This window comes from Rhincodon typus, chromosome 23 (genome assembly GCF_021869965.1).
Source record: "Rhincodon typus isolate 14 chromosome 23, sRhiTyp1.1, whole genome shotgun sequence".
NCBI classification, from domain to species: Eukaryota; Metazoa; Chordata; class Chondrichthyes; order Orectolobiformes; family Rhincodontidae; genus Rhincodon; species Rhincodon typus.
The window spans coordinates 43,018,480-43,037,144 of NC_063354.1; the positions used below are offsets into that span (position 1 = coordinate 43,018,480).

The 18,665-nt window shown below is 44.7% G+C and overlaps 1 protein-coding gene across 1 annotated transcript in view; it reads right to left on the bottom strand.

The window, feature by feature from the left end:
- LOC109931886 (melanin-concentrating hormone receptor 1-like) overlaps positions 1-16,861 on the bottom strand; it is a 144,004-nt gene extending 127,143 nt beyond the window's left edge. The window contains 4 exon segments of the mRNA XM_048611135.1: positions 10,698-10,876; positions 12,824-12,948; positions 15,029-15,133; positions 16,802-16,861. Coding sequence (XP_048467092.1) covers positions 10,698-10,876; positions 12,824-12,948; positions 15,029-15,133; positions 16,802-16,861 — 469 coding nt within the window.
- Between the last annotated feature and the right edge of the window lie 1,804 nt (positions 16,862-18,665).

The window sequence follows — 18,665 nt, forward strand, 5'->3', positions numbered from 1 at the left end:
TGACCAGAGATTCTGGATGTGGAATACTGTGAACCGCGGAATATTGTTGTGCAGGGTGGGACGAGCCAGCAGCTTGCTGAACACCTCCTCCTTGGCTGCTCAAACACACACCCCTAGCTTTCCTTTTGGTTTGTGTCTCATGTAGCGATAGCATAGCCCAACTGACTGGTTCTAACACATCGAGCCCATGTCTGTCTTTCCTCAGTCAGCACATCCTGTTGCAGGAGAAATCTGAGGCACTGAAGAATAACCTCAGCAATTCCACCCCAGGGGAATGATCTAAGTTGGGGGGGTGTAGGTGAAAGAGACACTTTCCATTAGAGAGAAAGGCAAGGAAGGCACGACAAGGTGATGTTGATCCTGTCCATCCAAGAGGAATAGCAACTTGTATTTTGGAAGACACCAGTTTGAGGAAGGAACTGCTTCATTGCATTGTGAAAGTTTTTAAAAAGTCAATAATTTAGCCAGCCTGGTCCTGAGAAAAATGGCCATTTCAAACAGGTTTTTATTTTCTTTTACCTCGCAGATTCAAAGTACCCTACAGCCTCAAAGGTAGTTGTTTGGCCCATCCTGTTACTGCTAGCTCTTAGAAAGAGAACTCCAATTCATCTCATAGCCCCAGCTATGACCCCTCATCTTTTATAACTTTGTTTGACAACCATTTACTCAATTCCCTTCGGGAAAGGTACGACTGAACTTGATCCTACCACACACACTCAGCTGATCGCAAATCATTCTGTTAAATAACTTCCCATCTTCCATTCTTTAACCACTGATCTTAACCTTGTGCCCTGAAGTTACCAATTTGCTATCTACTGGATACAGGTTGGGTCAGGTTTCTCCCCTTCCTGAAGGCATGCACAGAATCATACAATTTTTAATAATTCCTAACCAGTGAAAGAGGCTGAGAAAGGACTTCTAGATACTGGTGTTCACTTGCAGGTCATTTAAATGTAAGACACTTATAGAATCTCTACAGTTTGGAAGCAGGCCGTTTGGCCCATCGATTCCACACCGACCCTCCAGACAGCATCCCACCCAAACCCCTTCCCCTACCCTATCTCTGTAACCCTGCATTTCCCCTGGCTAACCCACCGAGCCTGCACATTGTTGGACTGTGGGAGGAAACTGGAGCACCCGGAGGAAACCCACGCAGACACGGGGAGACAGTTGCCCAAGGGTGGGATTGAACCCAAGTCCCTGGTGCTGTGAGGCAGCAGTGCTAACCACTGAGCCACCATGTAACCCTGAGAGCTGAGATAGACAGATTTTTAATCAGTAAGGGAATCAAAGGTATTGCGGACAAAGCAGGAATGTGGAACTGAGGATTAGCAAATCACATGATTTCATGAGTTATGGAGCAGACTTGATGGGCCAAATGGCCTACTTCTACTGCTGTGTCTTATGGTCTTATATTGAGAAACACATTGTCTCGTTATTTATCTTGCTCCCGCTGGTGGGATCTCACTGTGCACATTTTGGTCTCTGAGTTTCTTGCATAATGACAGTGCCAATATATCAAAATTACTTCATTCTTCAATTGCTTCAAAAAGACAAAAAAAACCACCACTTTTAAGTTCTCTCCATCTAATCGACTCACCTTCCTGACTTGGAAATCTATCGCTGTTCCTTTACTGTTGCTGGGTCAAAATCCTGGAATTCCCTCCCACCTGCACTCTTGATGCTCCTACACCACAAGGAGTACAAGGGTTCAAGAAGGCATTAAGGAATCAGCCCAGCTAGCAGTAACTAGATCCCATCGACAAATTAAAAATAAAACACCTTGTAATACCCTGAGATCATGAAAAGCGCTATTTAAATGCAATCTTTCTTCATTCAGACAGTTGTTAGGCGAGGAACTTCAAAGCAGAAACTGTGTAGCATAATTCACTATCACTTTTCATGTGAAGATGGACTAATATTGGGGGAAAAAAACACTAAAAGTGAAAGGCAGGGGAGTGAGAACACTACAGGCACAGACTGAATGCTAAATGTCGTATTCCCTGGAATTGCTAAGTTTCAGGGACAATTTTATGCAAAGTTTTCAACAAGTTGGGGTGAAATTGGGATAGTTAGAGGGAACTGAATTCTGCTGGTTGCAGAGTCTAGGACTAAGGGCAGAATTTAAAAAATTACAGCCACATCCTTCTGGAGTGACTCTAAGGAAACTCTTCCACGCACACACACACACGGTGCTGGCAGCAATCAATACAAGGTCAGTTGTTAAAATAAATCAATAGTTTTAAAATTGTTTTCTTCATGGTATTGAGGGACGTGGGACAAAGGCAAGTGAACAAACTTTGGTCACAGATCACCCATAATCTCATTGTTTGGCAAACAACGTGGAGAGTCCAGAGTTATCTACTGTAGTGATTGGAACCAGGTGGATCTTACTGACTGAGGTCCTCAATTGGGGTTATTAACCTGGGCCAATCAGGAAGTCCTGGCTGACCAATATAACCAGGGGATTTAGATTCTCCTCCGTTCAGGGGACTGACTCCGAGCTGGCTGGTCACAGCTGGTGTACTGTGCACGAGTAAATAAAGGGTGACTTGGTGATGAGATACTGGCCTGTATGCTGTCTGTATGCTATTATTTCACCTCTGTATTGTGAGACTCTCTGTCAGGAATTTGTACATGCTACTTTTTCGTTAAGGCAACGTTTGCGGTTCTTTGTGCAATTTTTTGACATTCTGTTATCACAAAGGTTATTGCAGCCTCTGCGAGGATTAGAAAGGATTCAGTGGAATGATACCGGGATGGGAGGCTATCGTTCGGAGAAAATTGAGAAACTGTAGCTTCCATTTGCTGCAGGAGGGAGATTAAGAGGGATCTTAAACAAAAATGAGAGGATAGGAAGGATAAGCAGCAAAAAAATGATTGATGTCAATTGATGATGACAAGAGGATATATGTTTGTGATTAGTACTTGAAGCACAAAGGGAGAGGTTAGAAATAATGTTTATTGCTGAAAGATGCTGCATTTGTTGAAGTTGTGCATCTTGTATTCGTCAGTTTAATTTGCAAGAATACCAGCCAAAAAGAGGAATTTTTAAAAAATTTATTCTTGAGAAGCACTCTTTACATATAGCATAAACATCTTGTTCTCCACTACATTGGTATTTTTGTGGAAGAATCTGGTAAATGCAAAATTCAAACCTTTGATAAGTTGTGATTGTTTTCAGTAGTACTCTTCTGTACCATCAACGGACAATGTATAATATTCATATGGTTATTGGAAAAAGGAGCATATTACAACAAGCTTCTATCAAAGATTAACCAGACGGAGGGTTTAAAAGATTAATGTGTGCAAATAAAAACTATTGAAAGGCACAAGGAATAGACCAGGGGAATATGTTGAGAGCAGAGAGCTCCAGTGGGGGAGTCAGCTTGGGGTGGACTCAATGGGCCAAACAGCTGTCTATGACACAGCGGTAGTCCTGCAGAATTGTTGGAATTTTAACGGGTTTTTTTTGTTTTGAGGACTTGGACATATTAAACAGTTACTACTGTTGGCACCAAGGGATACAGCTTGCTCCTTGAGGAAAGTTCAGGAAAAATTCTTCATGTAAGACTGTCATTGTAAAAATTCTCAATTTACAAAAAGAATTTTTCTCATCTGCGAATGGAGGGAAGCGGCCGTGTTCCTTTCAGATGTGAGGAAAAGCAATGGTACTCACAAAGCGACTGGGAGCATAAATACTTCCACATCACTGAGTGTATGTTGACGCGGTAAGTCCAGATCCAAATGTGCAAAGCTGCTTGGCAGAACAGGTCCTGACTGGTCCAGGGATCCTAGGAGATCTGTTGGGTTGTTGGAGGGGCTGGGATAGGGAAGGGGTGGTTTCAAGCAGATACCAGGCCCCTGTGTGCTTCCACAGGGAACAGCTACGGTACAGTTGAATCAGGTTGGTCGTAAGCCTCCCCAAGGTTGATGGTCTGCTTTGTGAGGTCCTTCTCTTGGGAAGTGAAGGAGTAAATACCTCAAAGCTCGAGGCAGGAAACAAAAGAACTTTCATTTGTTAAAAACCACCAAAAGACTGTGGATTCTGGAAATCGCAAACACAAACAGAAATTCAGAAGTTCAGAAACAGTTCTGAGAAAGGATAATTGGACCCGAAAAATTAACTCTGCTTTCTCTGCTGCCAGACCTTCCGAGTTTCCCCAGCAATTTCTGTTTTAACTTCTGTGTGTAGTTGAGCAGTCAGCCTCCCATTTAAACCCAGGACCTTCTAGTGAATTGATCCCATTCAGTCTGTTGGGTGTGTGTGGGTTTCTGTGATTATATGGTGCATGTAGTTCTGGATGCATTTGCCAGAGTTGCTGATTTGAGTGAATTGGGCCTTTGGCCTGATGCTCACTGCAAAAGTGGCCCAACTAAATTCACGGCGTGACTTCTCTGTCCCCATCTGGACCCTCCTGGAGTTTAGACCAGCAATGAGAGATGACCCTGAACTCTTGTCTATAGCATTACTGGCTCTAAGTGAGGTGAACAGAACCAGCTGCTGGTTAGGGGTGTCTGTATGTGTGTGTGTATGTGTATGTACATGTATATGTACATTTGTGCATGTGTGTGTGCTCACTCAGTAAGGGAAGGGAAGAGAGCATCTCCTTCCAAGATTCTACTGTCTTTTTCTGGGCTAGCTGCTTGTCGCACTGCCTTACTGACTGTCGGAGAAGAAACAGCTTGATAGCATTTTTGCCAGATCACATCCTTCTAGCAAGAAAGAGAGACAATTTCAGCCACCCTCCCCCAGCCTCCCACCTGACCAAGTGGGTTTTTAGTTCATTATGAGCCTGTGGTTCCTTGCCCGACGTCACATTTCCATCACAATCAGGCACTTTGCTCTCCTCAGAGAATCGAACTTAGACCATTACGAGTTGAAATTACATGCCCGCAACAATAAAGCAGAAACTGGCAGTTGACAAAAGGACTTTGGACACATAAGAACATAAACATAAGAACTAGGAGCAGGAGTACGCCGTCTGGCCCTTCGAGCCTGCTCCGCCATTCAATAAGATCATGGCTGATCTTTTCGTGGACTCAGATCCACTTACCCGCGTTCTCACCGTAACCCTTAATTCTTTTATTGTTCAAAAAAAACTACCTTTTTTTTAAAAACATTTACTGAAGTAGCGTCAACTACTTCACTGGGCAAGGAATTCCATAGATTAACAACCCTCTGGGTGAAGAAATTCCTTCTCAGTTCAGTCCTAAATCTGCTCCCTCTAATCTTGAGGCTATGCCCTCTTGTCCTAGCTTCACCTGCCAGTGGAAACATCCTCCCTACTTCTATCTTATCTATACCCTTCATAATTTTATATGTTCCTATGAGATCCCCCCTCAATCTTCTGAATTCCAATGAATATAATCCCAATCTTCTCAGTCTCTCCTCATGAGCCAACCCCCTCAACTCCGGAATCAACCTAGTGAACCTCCTTTGCACCCCCTCCAGTGCCAATACATCCTTTCTCATGAGAGAGAGATGAGACTGTTCTGAAGGGTACAGCCAGCTAATAACGGGCTGATATTGAATCCTCTGTGTGTACTTTACATGGTGTTAGAGGGGGCAGTGAGGCAGGTAGTAGCCAATTAATTCTTGTCTAGTGCAGACATTGATACTGAGATAGGACAGTATCTCTGGCAGCTCCTCGATGGACTGTAACCATCACATAGTCTCCAAAGTTACACACTCACCTTAATACGTGTCTGACCCTTTCTTTTCTGCCCATTCAGAGTGAACAGTAATTCAGAGTCCCCATTAGTAGGGGCTTAAGAAGCAAGAGTTGTGTCTAGGCCCGAAACGTCAGCCTTCCTGCTCCTCTGATGCTGCTTGGCCTGCTGTGTTCATCCAGCTCTACAACTTGTTGTCTCTGTTGTATTTAAAAAGATTGATTTCAGATTGTCTGAAGCACCAAGTGAGATACATTTGAAATGTGACCACACATATGTCTCATGAACAACAATGTGATAATAAGCCGATAATCCCTCTAATAGTTGCTTGAGGATGCACAGATAGGACCTTGGGTTAATATTTTGCTTGAAAGAAGGCACCTCTGACATTTCAGCATCCCCTCAGTACTGCACTGGAGCGTCAGCCTAGATTATACATTCAATCCCTGTGCAGTGAAATTCGATACCACAATGTACTGACCTAGAGGCAAAAGTGTGATACTGAATAACAGCTGACATTCGGTTCCAATCATACAGAATGCCTTTATATATATTTTTAATCAACCAGTTCAGATATATTTTGTTAAAATGTAGAGAGGTTGTCAAGGAGCACGGTGGCTCAGTGGTTAGCACTGCTACCTCACAGCGCCAAGGACTAGGTTCGATACCACCCTCGGGTGACTGTGTGGAGTTTGCACATTCTCCCCGTGTCTGCGTGGGTTTCCTCCGGGTGCTCCGGTTTTCTCCCACAGTCCAAAGATGTGCAGGTTAGGGTGGATTGGCCATGCTAAATTACCCATAGTGTCTAAGGATGTGCAAGTTAGGTGGATTAGCCATGGGAAATTCAGGGGATGGGGTAGGAGGGTTGGGTCTGCATGGGTTGCACTTTGGAGGCTGGGTGCAGACTCAAGGGGCCAAATGGCCTCTTTCTGCACTGTTTTCTCTGGCTGAAGAGTCTCGACGAGGGATGTAGGGGTTGATTATTTTGAACTGACGTTAAAAGAAATGATTCATTGAAAAGGTTGTTAGGTCCTTGGAATCTTTGACCCCAGAGGCTATGGATGCTTAGTTGATGATTACATTCAAAACTGAGATTTATAGAATCCCTACAGTGTGGAAAAAGACCTTTCGGCCCATTGAGTCTTCACCCACCCTCCGAAGAGCATTCCAAGCAGACCCAGCCTTCCTACCCTCTCCCCATAACCCTGCATTTCCCATGGCTAATCCACCTAATCTACACACCCCTGAACACTATGGACAATTTATCGTGGCCAATCCAGCTAACTGCACATCTTTGGACTGTGGGAGGAAACCCACACAGACACGGGGAGAATGTGCAAACTCTACACAGACAATCACCCGAGATGGAATCGAACCTGGGTTCCTGGTGCTGTGAGGCAATCGAATCATAGGTATTTGGAATTGTGGATTGCAGTGGAGAAAATGGAGTTGATGTCCACGTTTGGTAAAAGGTTCAGCAGGCTATTGGGCCCTGTGGGCTACATCTGTTCCTATAACATGACACCGAATTTGTACAGGAGGTGTAGAGTCTAAAGCACTTTCACAGGCTTGTCGACATAAAGGCATAGGGGAAAGGGGTTGGAGGGTGACATCTGTATACTGTTCTGCCCGATCTTGTATGACCTGTTCTCTTCCTGATCTGTTGGTTTGAGGGGAATCGGCCGGTCCAGATTTGATTGTGTCTTATCCACAATGCCATATGCCATAGCCTTTTCCTCAGCCTATCTCATTTAAATTGCAGATTGTGTCAAGGATTAAAAGCAGGGACTATCGGCCACATCTATTATGGGGAAGATGCTGGCTCGGAGAGTTTACACGTTTTAATTTTTCTTTTGATTTTCTGCGTTGGATTAATCCTGTGAGAAAGAAGGTTGTCTTTTGGGCTGGTCTTCGTTCTGTTGTGATTTTAAATCCTTTGACACTGGGTTGCTGATCTGCATTGATCCTGGACAGAAGGTTAGATTCAATTAATTTTCTGCTTTTCAAAGCTGAGGAAGTGTCAGCCAACAACAAAAAAAAAGTAGCTGCTGGACCTGGGGGTCAGTTGGATGTTACAAAGCTGATGTTGGTAACCCTTTCTTTTTTTTCCCTCTGGGAAGATATTTAAGATTCTGGAACCATCTGTTTCACTAATGGGGAAGGAAAATTTGACATGCTTCACTGGTGTGGGACTCTACGTGACTCAACTCACAGTGATGCGGTTGATATTTAACAGCCCTTTGGGCAATTAGGGACAGGCTATAAATGGTGCCCTAGCCAGCAATGCTGACATCCCATGAATGAATTCAAAAAGACAATGATAAGGATTTTATTTTCTCTCTGAGACAGTAGTGGATCTGTGGAATTCTTGAATGCACAGCACTGTTGCTGCTGGGTCGTCAAGTATGTTCAAGGCTGAGAAGGACAGATTTTCAATCAGTAAGGGAATCAAAATAAGGGGATGATGTCAGGAACGTGATAATGAGGATTTGGCCATCGGTTCTGGTCGCCACAGTACCAGAAGGACGTGGATGCTTTGGAGAGGATGTAGACGTTTACCAGGATATTGCCTGGGCTTGGAGGGTTTAGTTATGAGGAGCGGTTGGATAAACATGGACTGTTTTCACTTTACCACTGAAGCTGAGGGGCAAGACCTGAGAGAGGTCTACAAAATTATGAGAGGCATAGATAAGGTGGATAGTCAGAGGCTTTTTCCTTGGGTGGATAGGTCACCTACAAGAGGGCACAGTTTCAAGGTGAGCGGGGGAAAGTTTAGGGGAGAAGTGCGGGGAAAATTTTGCACACAGAGGGTGGTGGGTGCCTGGAACGTACTGCCAGTGGAGGTGGTGGAAGCAGGCATATTAGCAATGACTAAGGTGTATCTTCATAGACACATGAATAGAAACTGGGATAGAAACTGCGCATGGGCAGTAAGTAGCGGATCTGAATAAGTATTAGCAATTGGCACAGGCTTTAGTGGGTTGAAGGGCCTGTTGCTGTACTGCATTATATTGTATTGATTATCAAATCATCATTGAATGGCAGAATTGATGGGTTGAATGGACTATTCCTGCTCTGTTGTCTTACTATGGTCTTATGGAGTTAAGGTAGAGATCAGCCATGATTTGACAGAACTGGATTGAGTGGCTGGAAACCCTTGATCTGTTCTGATCTCTGCATACTTTCTAATAACAGGCTGAACAAACATATTTTGGGATGTCCCTTATAAAGCAGCAAACTGCAGAAGCATCAGAGAAGACTCAGCAGGTGTGGAGCTCTTTTCCCTAAAAGACCAAGAGGGAACTCGAAAAGGTCTTTAAAATGAAGTTGGGTTTTAATGGGGTTGAGGTGGGGGAAGTGTTTCCAGTCATGTGGCAGACAAAAACCAAGGGTCCATAAACATAAAACAGGAACATTGCAGACACAGGAGATCTGAAATTAAAAGAAAATAATGCTGGAGAATCTCAGGAGGTCTGGCACATCAATGGAGAGAGAAACAGATAACGTTCCGAGTCCAATATGACTGTTCTTTAGATCTGAAGGACATCGGGAGGCAATGGCCTAGTGGTATTATCACTGGACTGTTAATGCAGAGACCCAGATAATGTTCTGTGGACTCGGGTTCGAATCCCACGGCAGATGGTGGAATTTGAATTCAATAAAAAAAATCTGGAATTAAGAGTCTAATGATGACTATGAATCAATTGTCAGGAAAAACCCATCTGGTTCACTAATGTCCTTTAGGGAGGGAAGCTGGTATCCTTACCTGGTCATGTGACCCCAGACCCACAGCGGCAAATTAGGAATGGGCAATAAATGCTGCCTGGTCAGCGACGCCCTCATCCAATTAAAGAATAAAAAAAAAATAAAGCAGGCTTTTTTGAAAACCGGCTTGATGTTTTTTAGCTGGGAAGGAAGTTGTCCACAGTAGCCACTGTCCTTAAGGGATGTGCATGTTGAAAGGGTAGTCAGTAACTGAGTGCGGTCCCTGGCTGTGACTGAGGTGAGATCTGGATGCATTGGAATCTCCTGACTGCTGGTAAGCCACTGAGCCATGAAGATCAATTGTCTATGCTGCTCTTCAGCGAGACGGTGATAAGGGAGGGGAGCATCGACAACGCCCCCCCTGCTGCAGCCCTGGGCTAGACCGAGGTGAAGAAATTGGTCAAGGCTCACGCTCCTGATTCCTGGAATGTACGGGCAGTGGGTGAGGACAAGAGGCTATGAAGCTACCCACTCCCCAATCTTCACCAAACAATTGACCACTTGTTTATATTAAAATGAGCATTTGGTGAACCACATCCTGACTGCAGACGATTGAAGTCAATAATAAAAAAAAAGAGTTTAATTTGACCTGGTTTAAGCCAGATCTGTTTCTTGGAGGGTAATGAGGAACTTTCCAGGGTGGGGAAAGAGTGTGGCACTGACCCAGCTTCTTGTCCTTTTTGCTGAGCCAGAATGTAGGGAGGACACTTCATTTCTCTCAGACGCTTCCCAGATGCCACTTCAGAACAACATTGATTAAAACCACGAGCAAATATTTAAAGGCCAGAACCTTTCAGTCTCCACACGTCATCAGCTGATCCTTCAATATCTTCATCGTCCGCAGTGGTCCTCTGGCGATGTTAGAGTTTTGATTAACGATTGCGCCAGCTGAGAACCAAAGGGCTTGTGGGTGAAATGATTGCTTCCAGCAGAAGCTCATGTTTATAAGGGGCTTTCACCAACTCAGGATGTTCCAAATGCTTTCCAGCCTATGAGGTGTCTCTCAAAATGTAGACCCTGCTGTAACGTAGAAAATGCAGCAGCTAGTTTTTACACAGAAAGCTCCCACAAGCAGCAGTGTGAAAATGGGCAGACCACATGGTTTATTGACATTCAATTGAATGTTGCCCCAGGACACAGTTCTTCTTTGAAATGGAGCCAATCTATTGTTTGCCTTCACCTGAGAGGGCAGACCAGGTCACTGTTTAAAAACCTCATTCAAAGGATGGCTCTTCAACAGTGCAACACTGTCTCAGCACCGCACCAGTCGATCCGAATAGATTCTCTGTTCACGTCTCGCAAGCTGGAATCCACAATCTGAATACAGTTGAAGGTTACGTTGGCCTTAATCACAATGATGAGTAACAGCTTGAGAGATTCTGTAACATTGTTAGTCATTGAAATGCCCTGACAAGTGCCTACTTTGCGGAGCATAGACCTGGAGATGAAATTTAACGGAGATCAAACTTATTCCTCCTCTTTGTAGCCTCTCTTGTGTGGTAACATGTGGCTTGGGCCTGAGCTGAATGCTCCAAATGTATTCAAACCATAGCGCTGTGTTTAAAAGAAATCTAACAAACCTTGAACAATTTGTACTGTTGTACCTAGCTTCTCTCCACATTCTATGAGCATTTTAAATTGCTGAGCCACACTGACTTTGAAACGACGGCATCTACAGATACTCTCCCTCACCTTTCTAAGTCGCTCTTTGCCAATTCAGTTCTATTCTTTGCACACTTCTGATGCAAAGTTTGTCAAATGATGTTCGTAGAGCTTTCCATTTCTCAGTGTTGAATTAAATGCATCATTTGCTTTGCCAATCACATAACTGATTTAAATCCTCCTGCAAATCACTTGCTCCATTTTTATCTTCATTGCTTTCTATCCCTCCGAGTAGCTTACGTTTACTTAATGTTTGCCCTGTTGACAGAGATTAGAAACAGCAGGGGTTTAAGCCTGATTTCCCATGGGCTTTTGCTCCATATGTCTACCTCTCCCCAGTTCCTGGAGTTCCTTCTTTCTCAATTTCATCTCACAACTCCACTTGGGGCCCTGAACCAAAACCTTAGGAAGCCCTGGTTAAAGGTCTCAGTAGAACAGAGAGCGAAATGCAGGCAAAGGGACACAGGATTAAATTCGGACCTTTTAAACGATAGTGTTCAGCAGTACCTCTTCACAGAAAGGATAATGGAAATCTCATCCATATAACTGTTGGCAAAGGGAGGTAAAAATGCGAAGGCTGAGTTTGTCAGATTTGTATTAGGCAGTGGTGTTAGGGACATGGACCCAAGATGGACTGTTGGAGCTAAGACTAAGATCAGCCACTAAATCGGATGGTCAGTATGGGCCGAGTGGCCTGCTTCCACACTGTAGGGATTCTATGATAACCGCTTGAGAAAATGACAGGCCAACCCCAGTTGTGAAATCCTACTTGTTGTGATTCTCTAATCCCATAATCCGAACCTCCGGGAGCAGAGGTGGGAGACCACCCCAGTTGTTGACCCTAATCCTGATTGGGTCGTCCTGGATTAGCTTCCGGATTTTTCTGAACAAGGGATCAGGCCGAGATCCAGTTCTTGATGGAACAAAGGGTTAAGATGTGAAGGCTGGTGGTGGGCTCCTTAGCTGTGTATTGTGTGTTTCTTACACCAGCTCATTATATCAACATCATTTAAGGTTTTCCTCACTTCACCGTTACTCCTTTTGCAGATTGCTTTAAATTTAGACCCTTTTCTGAGTGGAAACAATCTACTTATTGAATTATCGGAGTATAGCAGGTTGAGGGGTGACTTTATAGAGGTTTATAAAATCATGAGGAGTGTAGACAAGGTGAATAGTAAAGGTCTGTTCCACAGGGTGGGAGAGTTCATAGGTGAGAGGTGAAAGATTTTAAAGGGACCTGAGGGGCAACGTTTTCACACCGAGGTTGGTGCGTGTATGGAATGAGCTGCCAGAGGAAGTGATAATTACAACATTTAAAAGACATTTGAACATGTACAGGTATAGGAAAGGTTTATAGGGATATGGGCCAAATGCAGGCAAATAGGAATAATTTAGTTTGGGAAACTTGGTCAGTATGGACAAGTTGGAGCGAAAGGTCTGTTTCTGTGCTGTGTGGTTCTATCCAGCTCACTGAAGATTTTGAAAACCTTGATCAGATCTGTGCGTCTCTCTCTGCTCTTTTCCTCCCTGCTCTGTGTCTGTACTCTCTCCCACTCCCAACGTTCTCGTATGATTTTTCTGCGCCCCTCGGTTTCTCTATCAGCCTGTACCTTCCCCTGCCCTGATTTTAATTTTGTTTTCTCTTGCTGGCTGGCACGTTCCGCTGTGATGTGACAGAGAGGTGAAGACTGCCTGGGGTTAGTGTACAGCCACAAATCCATACCCTGTCACTTTGAAGGACAAAATGTTGCTCAATTTGCTTGTTTTCTGCAGGCTTCTCAGTTCACTGACCACAGTTGGAGGACAAGAGCCAGTGAATTCTGTCAAAACAAACAGTGCGGTCACCTCCTGTGTAAACAGACATGGGTTAAAGGGCAGGGTCAACAGTGAAAATTATAAGGTGGTTACATTTGCACGTTTGTAAATAGCCATATGACGATGCCATTGCAAACCTGGTTGCCTGACTAGTTGTGTACTGAAAATACTTTATGATGAAGAAGCTGTCCTTTGTAAAGCTCATTACAGTTTGAATACTCTGTGGTGAGGAGGTGACTGGCCAAAGCTTTTTGAAGTCAAGAGTGGGATGGACTAATCTCCTGCTTTCCTGGATGGGTGCTACAGTCATAAACCCGACACCATCCAAGACCAAGCAACCCACTTGACTGGTGCCATATCCGTCTCCTTCAACACTCACTCCCTCCACCACCGACGCTCAGTAGCAGCAGTGTGTACTATCTACAAGATGCACTGCAGAAACTCACCAAGGCTCCTCAGACAGCATCTTCCAAACCCACAACCACTTCCATCTAGAAGGACGAGAGCAGCAGATACATGGGAACACCACCAGCTTCAAGTTCCCCTCCGAGCCACTCACCATCCTGAGTTGGAAACATATTGCTGTTCCTTCTGTGTCGCTGGGTTAAAATCCTGGAATTCCCTCCCTAGCTAACAGTTCCAGCTTCTCATACTGATATGGCTAGCAGGGTAAGGAGTTATTACTTATAATGAGAGCTATCCCCAGGCAGGGGCTACTTCATGTACCATGGACCTGGCCTAAGGCAGTAGATGGGGGAGAGGGGGAGGTGTGATGAGGCGTGATGAGGCAGAACTCCTGGTGCTACAGTCACTGAAAGTAAGCACACAGGTGTAGCAGGCAGAAGGCTAATGGTAATGTTGGTTTTCATAGCAAGAGGATTCAAGTACAGGAGCTGGGATGTCATATTGCTATTGGTACAGGGCCTTGGTGACACCATAGCTGAAGTATTGTGGCCTCCTTATCTGAGGAGGGATGTTCTGGTTATGGAGGGAGTGCAATAAAGGTTTACTAGGCTGATCCCTGGGATGACAGGACTGACGTAGGAAGTGAGACTTTGATCGGCTTGGACTGTACTCACTGGAGTTGAGAAGAATGGGCAGTGGGGGGTTCTCAGAAAAATATATAAAATTCCAGCACTACTAGACAGGAATGCAGGAAGGATGTTCCTAATGAGTGGGGAGTCCAGAACTAGGGGTCACAGTCTGAGGATACGGGGTAGGTTATTTGGATTGAGATGAGAAATGTCTTCACCCAGACAGGGATGAGCCTGTGGCATTCTCTGCTACAGAAAGCAGTTGAGGTCAAAACATTGAATGTTTTCAAAAAGGAGTTGGATATGCTTCTTGGGGCTAAAGGGATCAAAGCATGTGGGAGAAAAGGGAACAGGGGACTGAGTTGGATGATTAGCCGTGATGATATTGAATGGTGGAGCAGGCTCAAAGGGCCGAATGGCCTGCTTCTGTTTTCTATATTTCTGTGCCTGAGTGCCAGGAACACTTTTCAACCCACTTCTGTGTCAAATTGACCCACTGTTGCCTTCGATGCCCAGCTTGAGATTGGCTCAACACTTGGCATACATCAAAACCAGAACAGAGAATCATCAGAGGATGGGTTATGGCACAGTACGGGTGGGAAAGAGGGTTTGAAATATATACTGGAGGAAGAAACTTCCAGAAATGAGTCAAGATTCTGTGCAAAGAATGATGGAAGTTGATTTTCTGTCAACCGTGTTTTTGGAGTTACGGGCCTGCAGTGTGGTACAGTGTGGTACTCACTCTCACTCTCACTCACAGTCACACGCGCAAACACACTCACTTATGCGCACGTGCGCACTGTCACGTGCACACTCTTTCACACGCATGCACACACACTCTCAGTCACACCTAGCCGTGTACAGGCTGGTACAGCCCAGACACACACACACACCCAGGCCCTGGTCCGAGTCAGCAGTGTGTCCCAGATACACAGAGACTGCTTCATGGAGCCTTGATCTCAAGGCTGAAGACAAACGTTGGGGCTGTGAGGGGGTGTTTGGGAATGCACAGCAATTTGCTCAAGGTTTACTCTCCTGCACTGACGTCATTTGAGATTGTGGATTCTGTCTCTTCTCACTGTCGGGTGAAGCTGACTTTCATTCAGAGTGGAACGCTTCATCGTCAGGCTCTCTGAGAATGCATTTAACCAAACACCAACTGGCTCATTCATTATACCTTCAGGCTGAAGAGAAAGAAAGCCTTCTGTTGAAAGAGCACTTTTCACATCCTCAGAAAGGACCAAATCACTTTTATAAAAAGCACTTTGTCAGAGGAATCACACTCAATAGTAGATGTTCTAATGCAGGACGCGTAATAGCTAACTTGTACACAGTAAGCTCCCACAAAAAAGCAATTTAGTAATAACCAGACAGCTTCTGTGCGATGTTGATCGGATGGTAAATACTGGTCAGCACATTGGAACAGTCCCTCTGTATTACATAAGAACATAAAGAAACAGGAGTAGGCCATCTGGCCCATTGACACTGTTCCACCATTCAATGAGATCATGGCTGATCTTTTCATGGACTCAGCTCCGCTTACCCACCCTCTCACCATAACCTTTAATTCCTTTACTGTTCAAAAATCTATCACTCTTTGCCTTAAAAACATTTAATGAGGTAGCTTCACTGGACGGGGAATTCCACAGATTCACAACCCTTTGGGAGAAGAAGTTTCTCCTCAATTCAGTCCTAAATCTGCTCCCCCTTATTTTGCGGCTATGTCCCCTAGTTCTGGTTTCACCTGTCAGTGGAAACAACCTCTCTGCTTCGATTTTTTTTCTATTCCCTTCATTGTTTTATATGTTTCTATAAGATCCCCCCTCATTCTTCTAAATTCTTAGAAACTGTTCTTCAAAACAGGGCCATACCTATTGAATATACCCACCCAACCAGGTGGATGAGGCTTTGCATTTAGATCAGGTGCCGCACAACTTCAGAAGTTCATTAACATCGATCGAAAGGTCTGAGATTAAAGAGGAGGACATTCCCTCTCCTCTGAAAGACAGTACCCCTTCTAAAGTTGGAGCATTGTACTTCCAGAAGGAAAATGGTAAGAGCTGGAGGAACACTGCCAGAGGTTGCCATGGAAATGGCATTGGCCTGGGTATCCTATTTACATATTGAACATGTTCCAAAGTCCAATCATAAATGCACCAAATAAAGAAATATCTCCAACTGAACAGACCCAGGAAACACCAAGGAAATATTTTTCTAGGTGATGATATAGGAGCTTTGTTTAAGGGTGTGCCACGGTGAAATGCCTGGATGTGCATTCAGACACGCCCCTTTCAGCACATTGTGTAATCCGTTTGTGCGTGTATGTGTAGACACTGGGCGCTGTGTGTGTGTTTTCCCACTGGACTGTGCGTGTGCGTGTGTATAGACACTGGGCACTGTGAGTGTGAGCTGTGTATGTGCGTTGCCACTGGACTGTGTGTGTGTGTGTGTGTGTGTGAGCTGTGCCTTTCCAGCCAAGATGTTTCTCTGCAAAGTGGTATGTTTGGCCTGTGGGTGGGAATGAACTTGCTTGTGATACACTCCATGGTAGAATATCCCACTGCTATCTCTCACTGAGTAAGTAGTTATTTGGTTGACATTCTATAACATTAGCTAGCCCCATGTTGTCTGGGTGTATGGATTGAGGATAGACAGCTTGGGGTGTAGATTTTGAACAGGACGATGATGAATACTGGTTTACAGGACACTAATTGCTGTGATGTGCCTCTGAATCAGTATTGCTGCTGTCAGCTGCCTCTGATCTCCTTTCAACTTGTGGCACTTTATTGCTTGTCGAAATAGACTGTTTAGATATTCATTGAACAGCCGTGACATCTGCTCTCCCATCTCACCGTGAATCGAGATGACTCCAGATGGCCGTTTACAGAGCAGACACAAGCTTGGAGGGTCATCGGGAGTGGACTGTCGGTGAACGAGCTGAGGGGGGTGAGGGAGATGCCCCTTTTATATAATACACTCCGAGCTCCTTCCTTGCCAAAACTGGGAAGAGATTACAGTAAGCCACTTGCTTCCAGTATGAAGTGTTTCAGCACAGAGTTCATTTACTGCACTGTTGTCCAAATATAGAGATTAAAATGGGAACACTGGCAGTGGCTGTTCTTTTGCCAACTGCCTCGACGTTTTATTGTTTCAGGCTGATTTGTGCGCTGTACTTTGCAGTTTCATTTGGCTGTGTTTGCACCCAGCTCCCCCACTTTCCCTCTCCCTTTAGCACTGGTGGTATAACACTCTGTTCCCTGCCTGCAGTGCACACCCCTTCAGTATATATTCTGACACATCGCACTGTTTACAGTTACATTTCCACAAGGCTGTCACAGATTCCTTCAGTCCATCAATGACAGCTTTGAGCCTTTTCAGTTCCTGCTCTTCACTCTGTGGCATTCATTAGCTGCAGGAACTCCACATACTCGGAGCAATTGTTCTGTCTCTGTTCCTTTTCCAGTCTTAAAAGCTTTGCTGAGAGCTTCTGCGAAGCACTTTTTCCGAGGAAAATAAACACCAAACAATTCCTCAGAAATTAAAACTCCCGATAGCAAGAGCTATTTACATTCTCAAGATTAGTGTGTGGCTATAACCTTAACCCTTTCCAAAGTAATGTGCAGAGCGGTAGTGTCCCTAGCTCTGAGTCAGGATAGCCGGGTTCAAATCCCACGTGCCCTAGAGGTGTGTCATAACATCTCTGAGCAGGTTGGTTATGAACAAATGATCATCCTTTCATAACAACTGAAGGAACTGGGGATGCTGTGAATCAGAAACAAAAGCAGAAATTGCTGGAAATGCTCAGCAAGTCTGGCAGCATTTGTGGAGAGAAATCAGAGTTAACGGTTCAGGTCCGGTGACCCTTCCTCATCCTTTCATGTTTGTGCTTAGATTTCTCCAGCTTTCTGTCTCCCTCTCTCCTCAAGGTGAGAGTCATGCTTTTTTTTGTGTGGCAAATTCCTGTGTTCTTGGGGCCCACGTTCCTATCATTTGCTGCCCTGGACCATCTAATCTTAGGTGGTGTATTCAACCAATCCTGCTGTGGATTGTACCAACGTCTGAGATGCTGGTGTTAACAGCAGGGTCCCCAGACAGGGGACAAAATGCTGCCCAACTCCCTTCTCCTATCCGGAGGCATTGAGTTAGTAGCCCAGCTAATGTGGGCAGAATGGACACCATTACAGCCATTGGTCTTTTAAATCCTTCAGCAGAATCGGGGCCAATTCACCTGCTCCACATGCAAACTGGAGATTTACATTTTTGATGTGTTTGTGATACAAGGCATGCCGAGGTTTAAGAAAAACACACACAGCTCCCCGTTAGTGATTCTGAGATCCTTGTTAAGATCACCTTTTTTGGAACGAGAGTATTCGAGTGGTCAGGGGAATGCAGTGTTCTGTACAAAGCCTGGAGAAGAAAGATCTTGCTGCTAATGGGAGGAGATTTCAAGCTCTTAGTGTTTGCTGCACTGTCTATAGTCACATCATATTTGATACTGAATCTATGTGGAAGGTCAACCAGGCCAAAAGGCTTTGTTTCACTTACTGTATTACAGTCATTTGTTCTTCAGTGAAAATTTTGTTTTTCTTGCATTTGGCTGCCTCAGCACCTTCACAACATGAGCTTATTTCACCTCTGCACAGTCTTCTTAGACATTCTACAGGTCAAGGCTGGAATAGCTAGACTTACTCAGAACTGGTGGGGACAGGTCTGTCA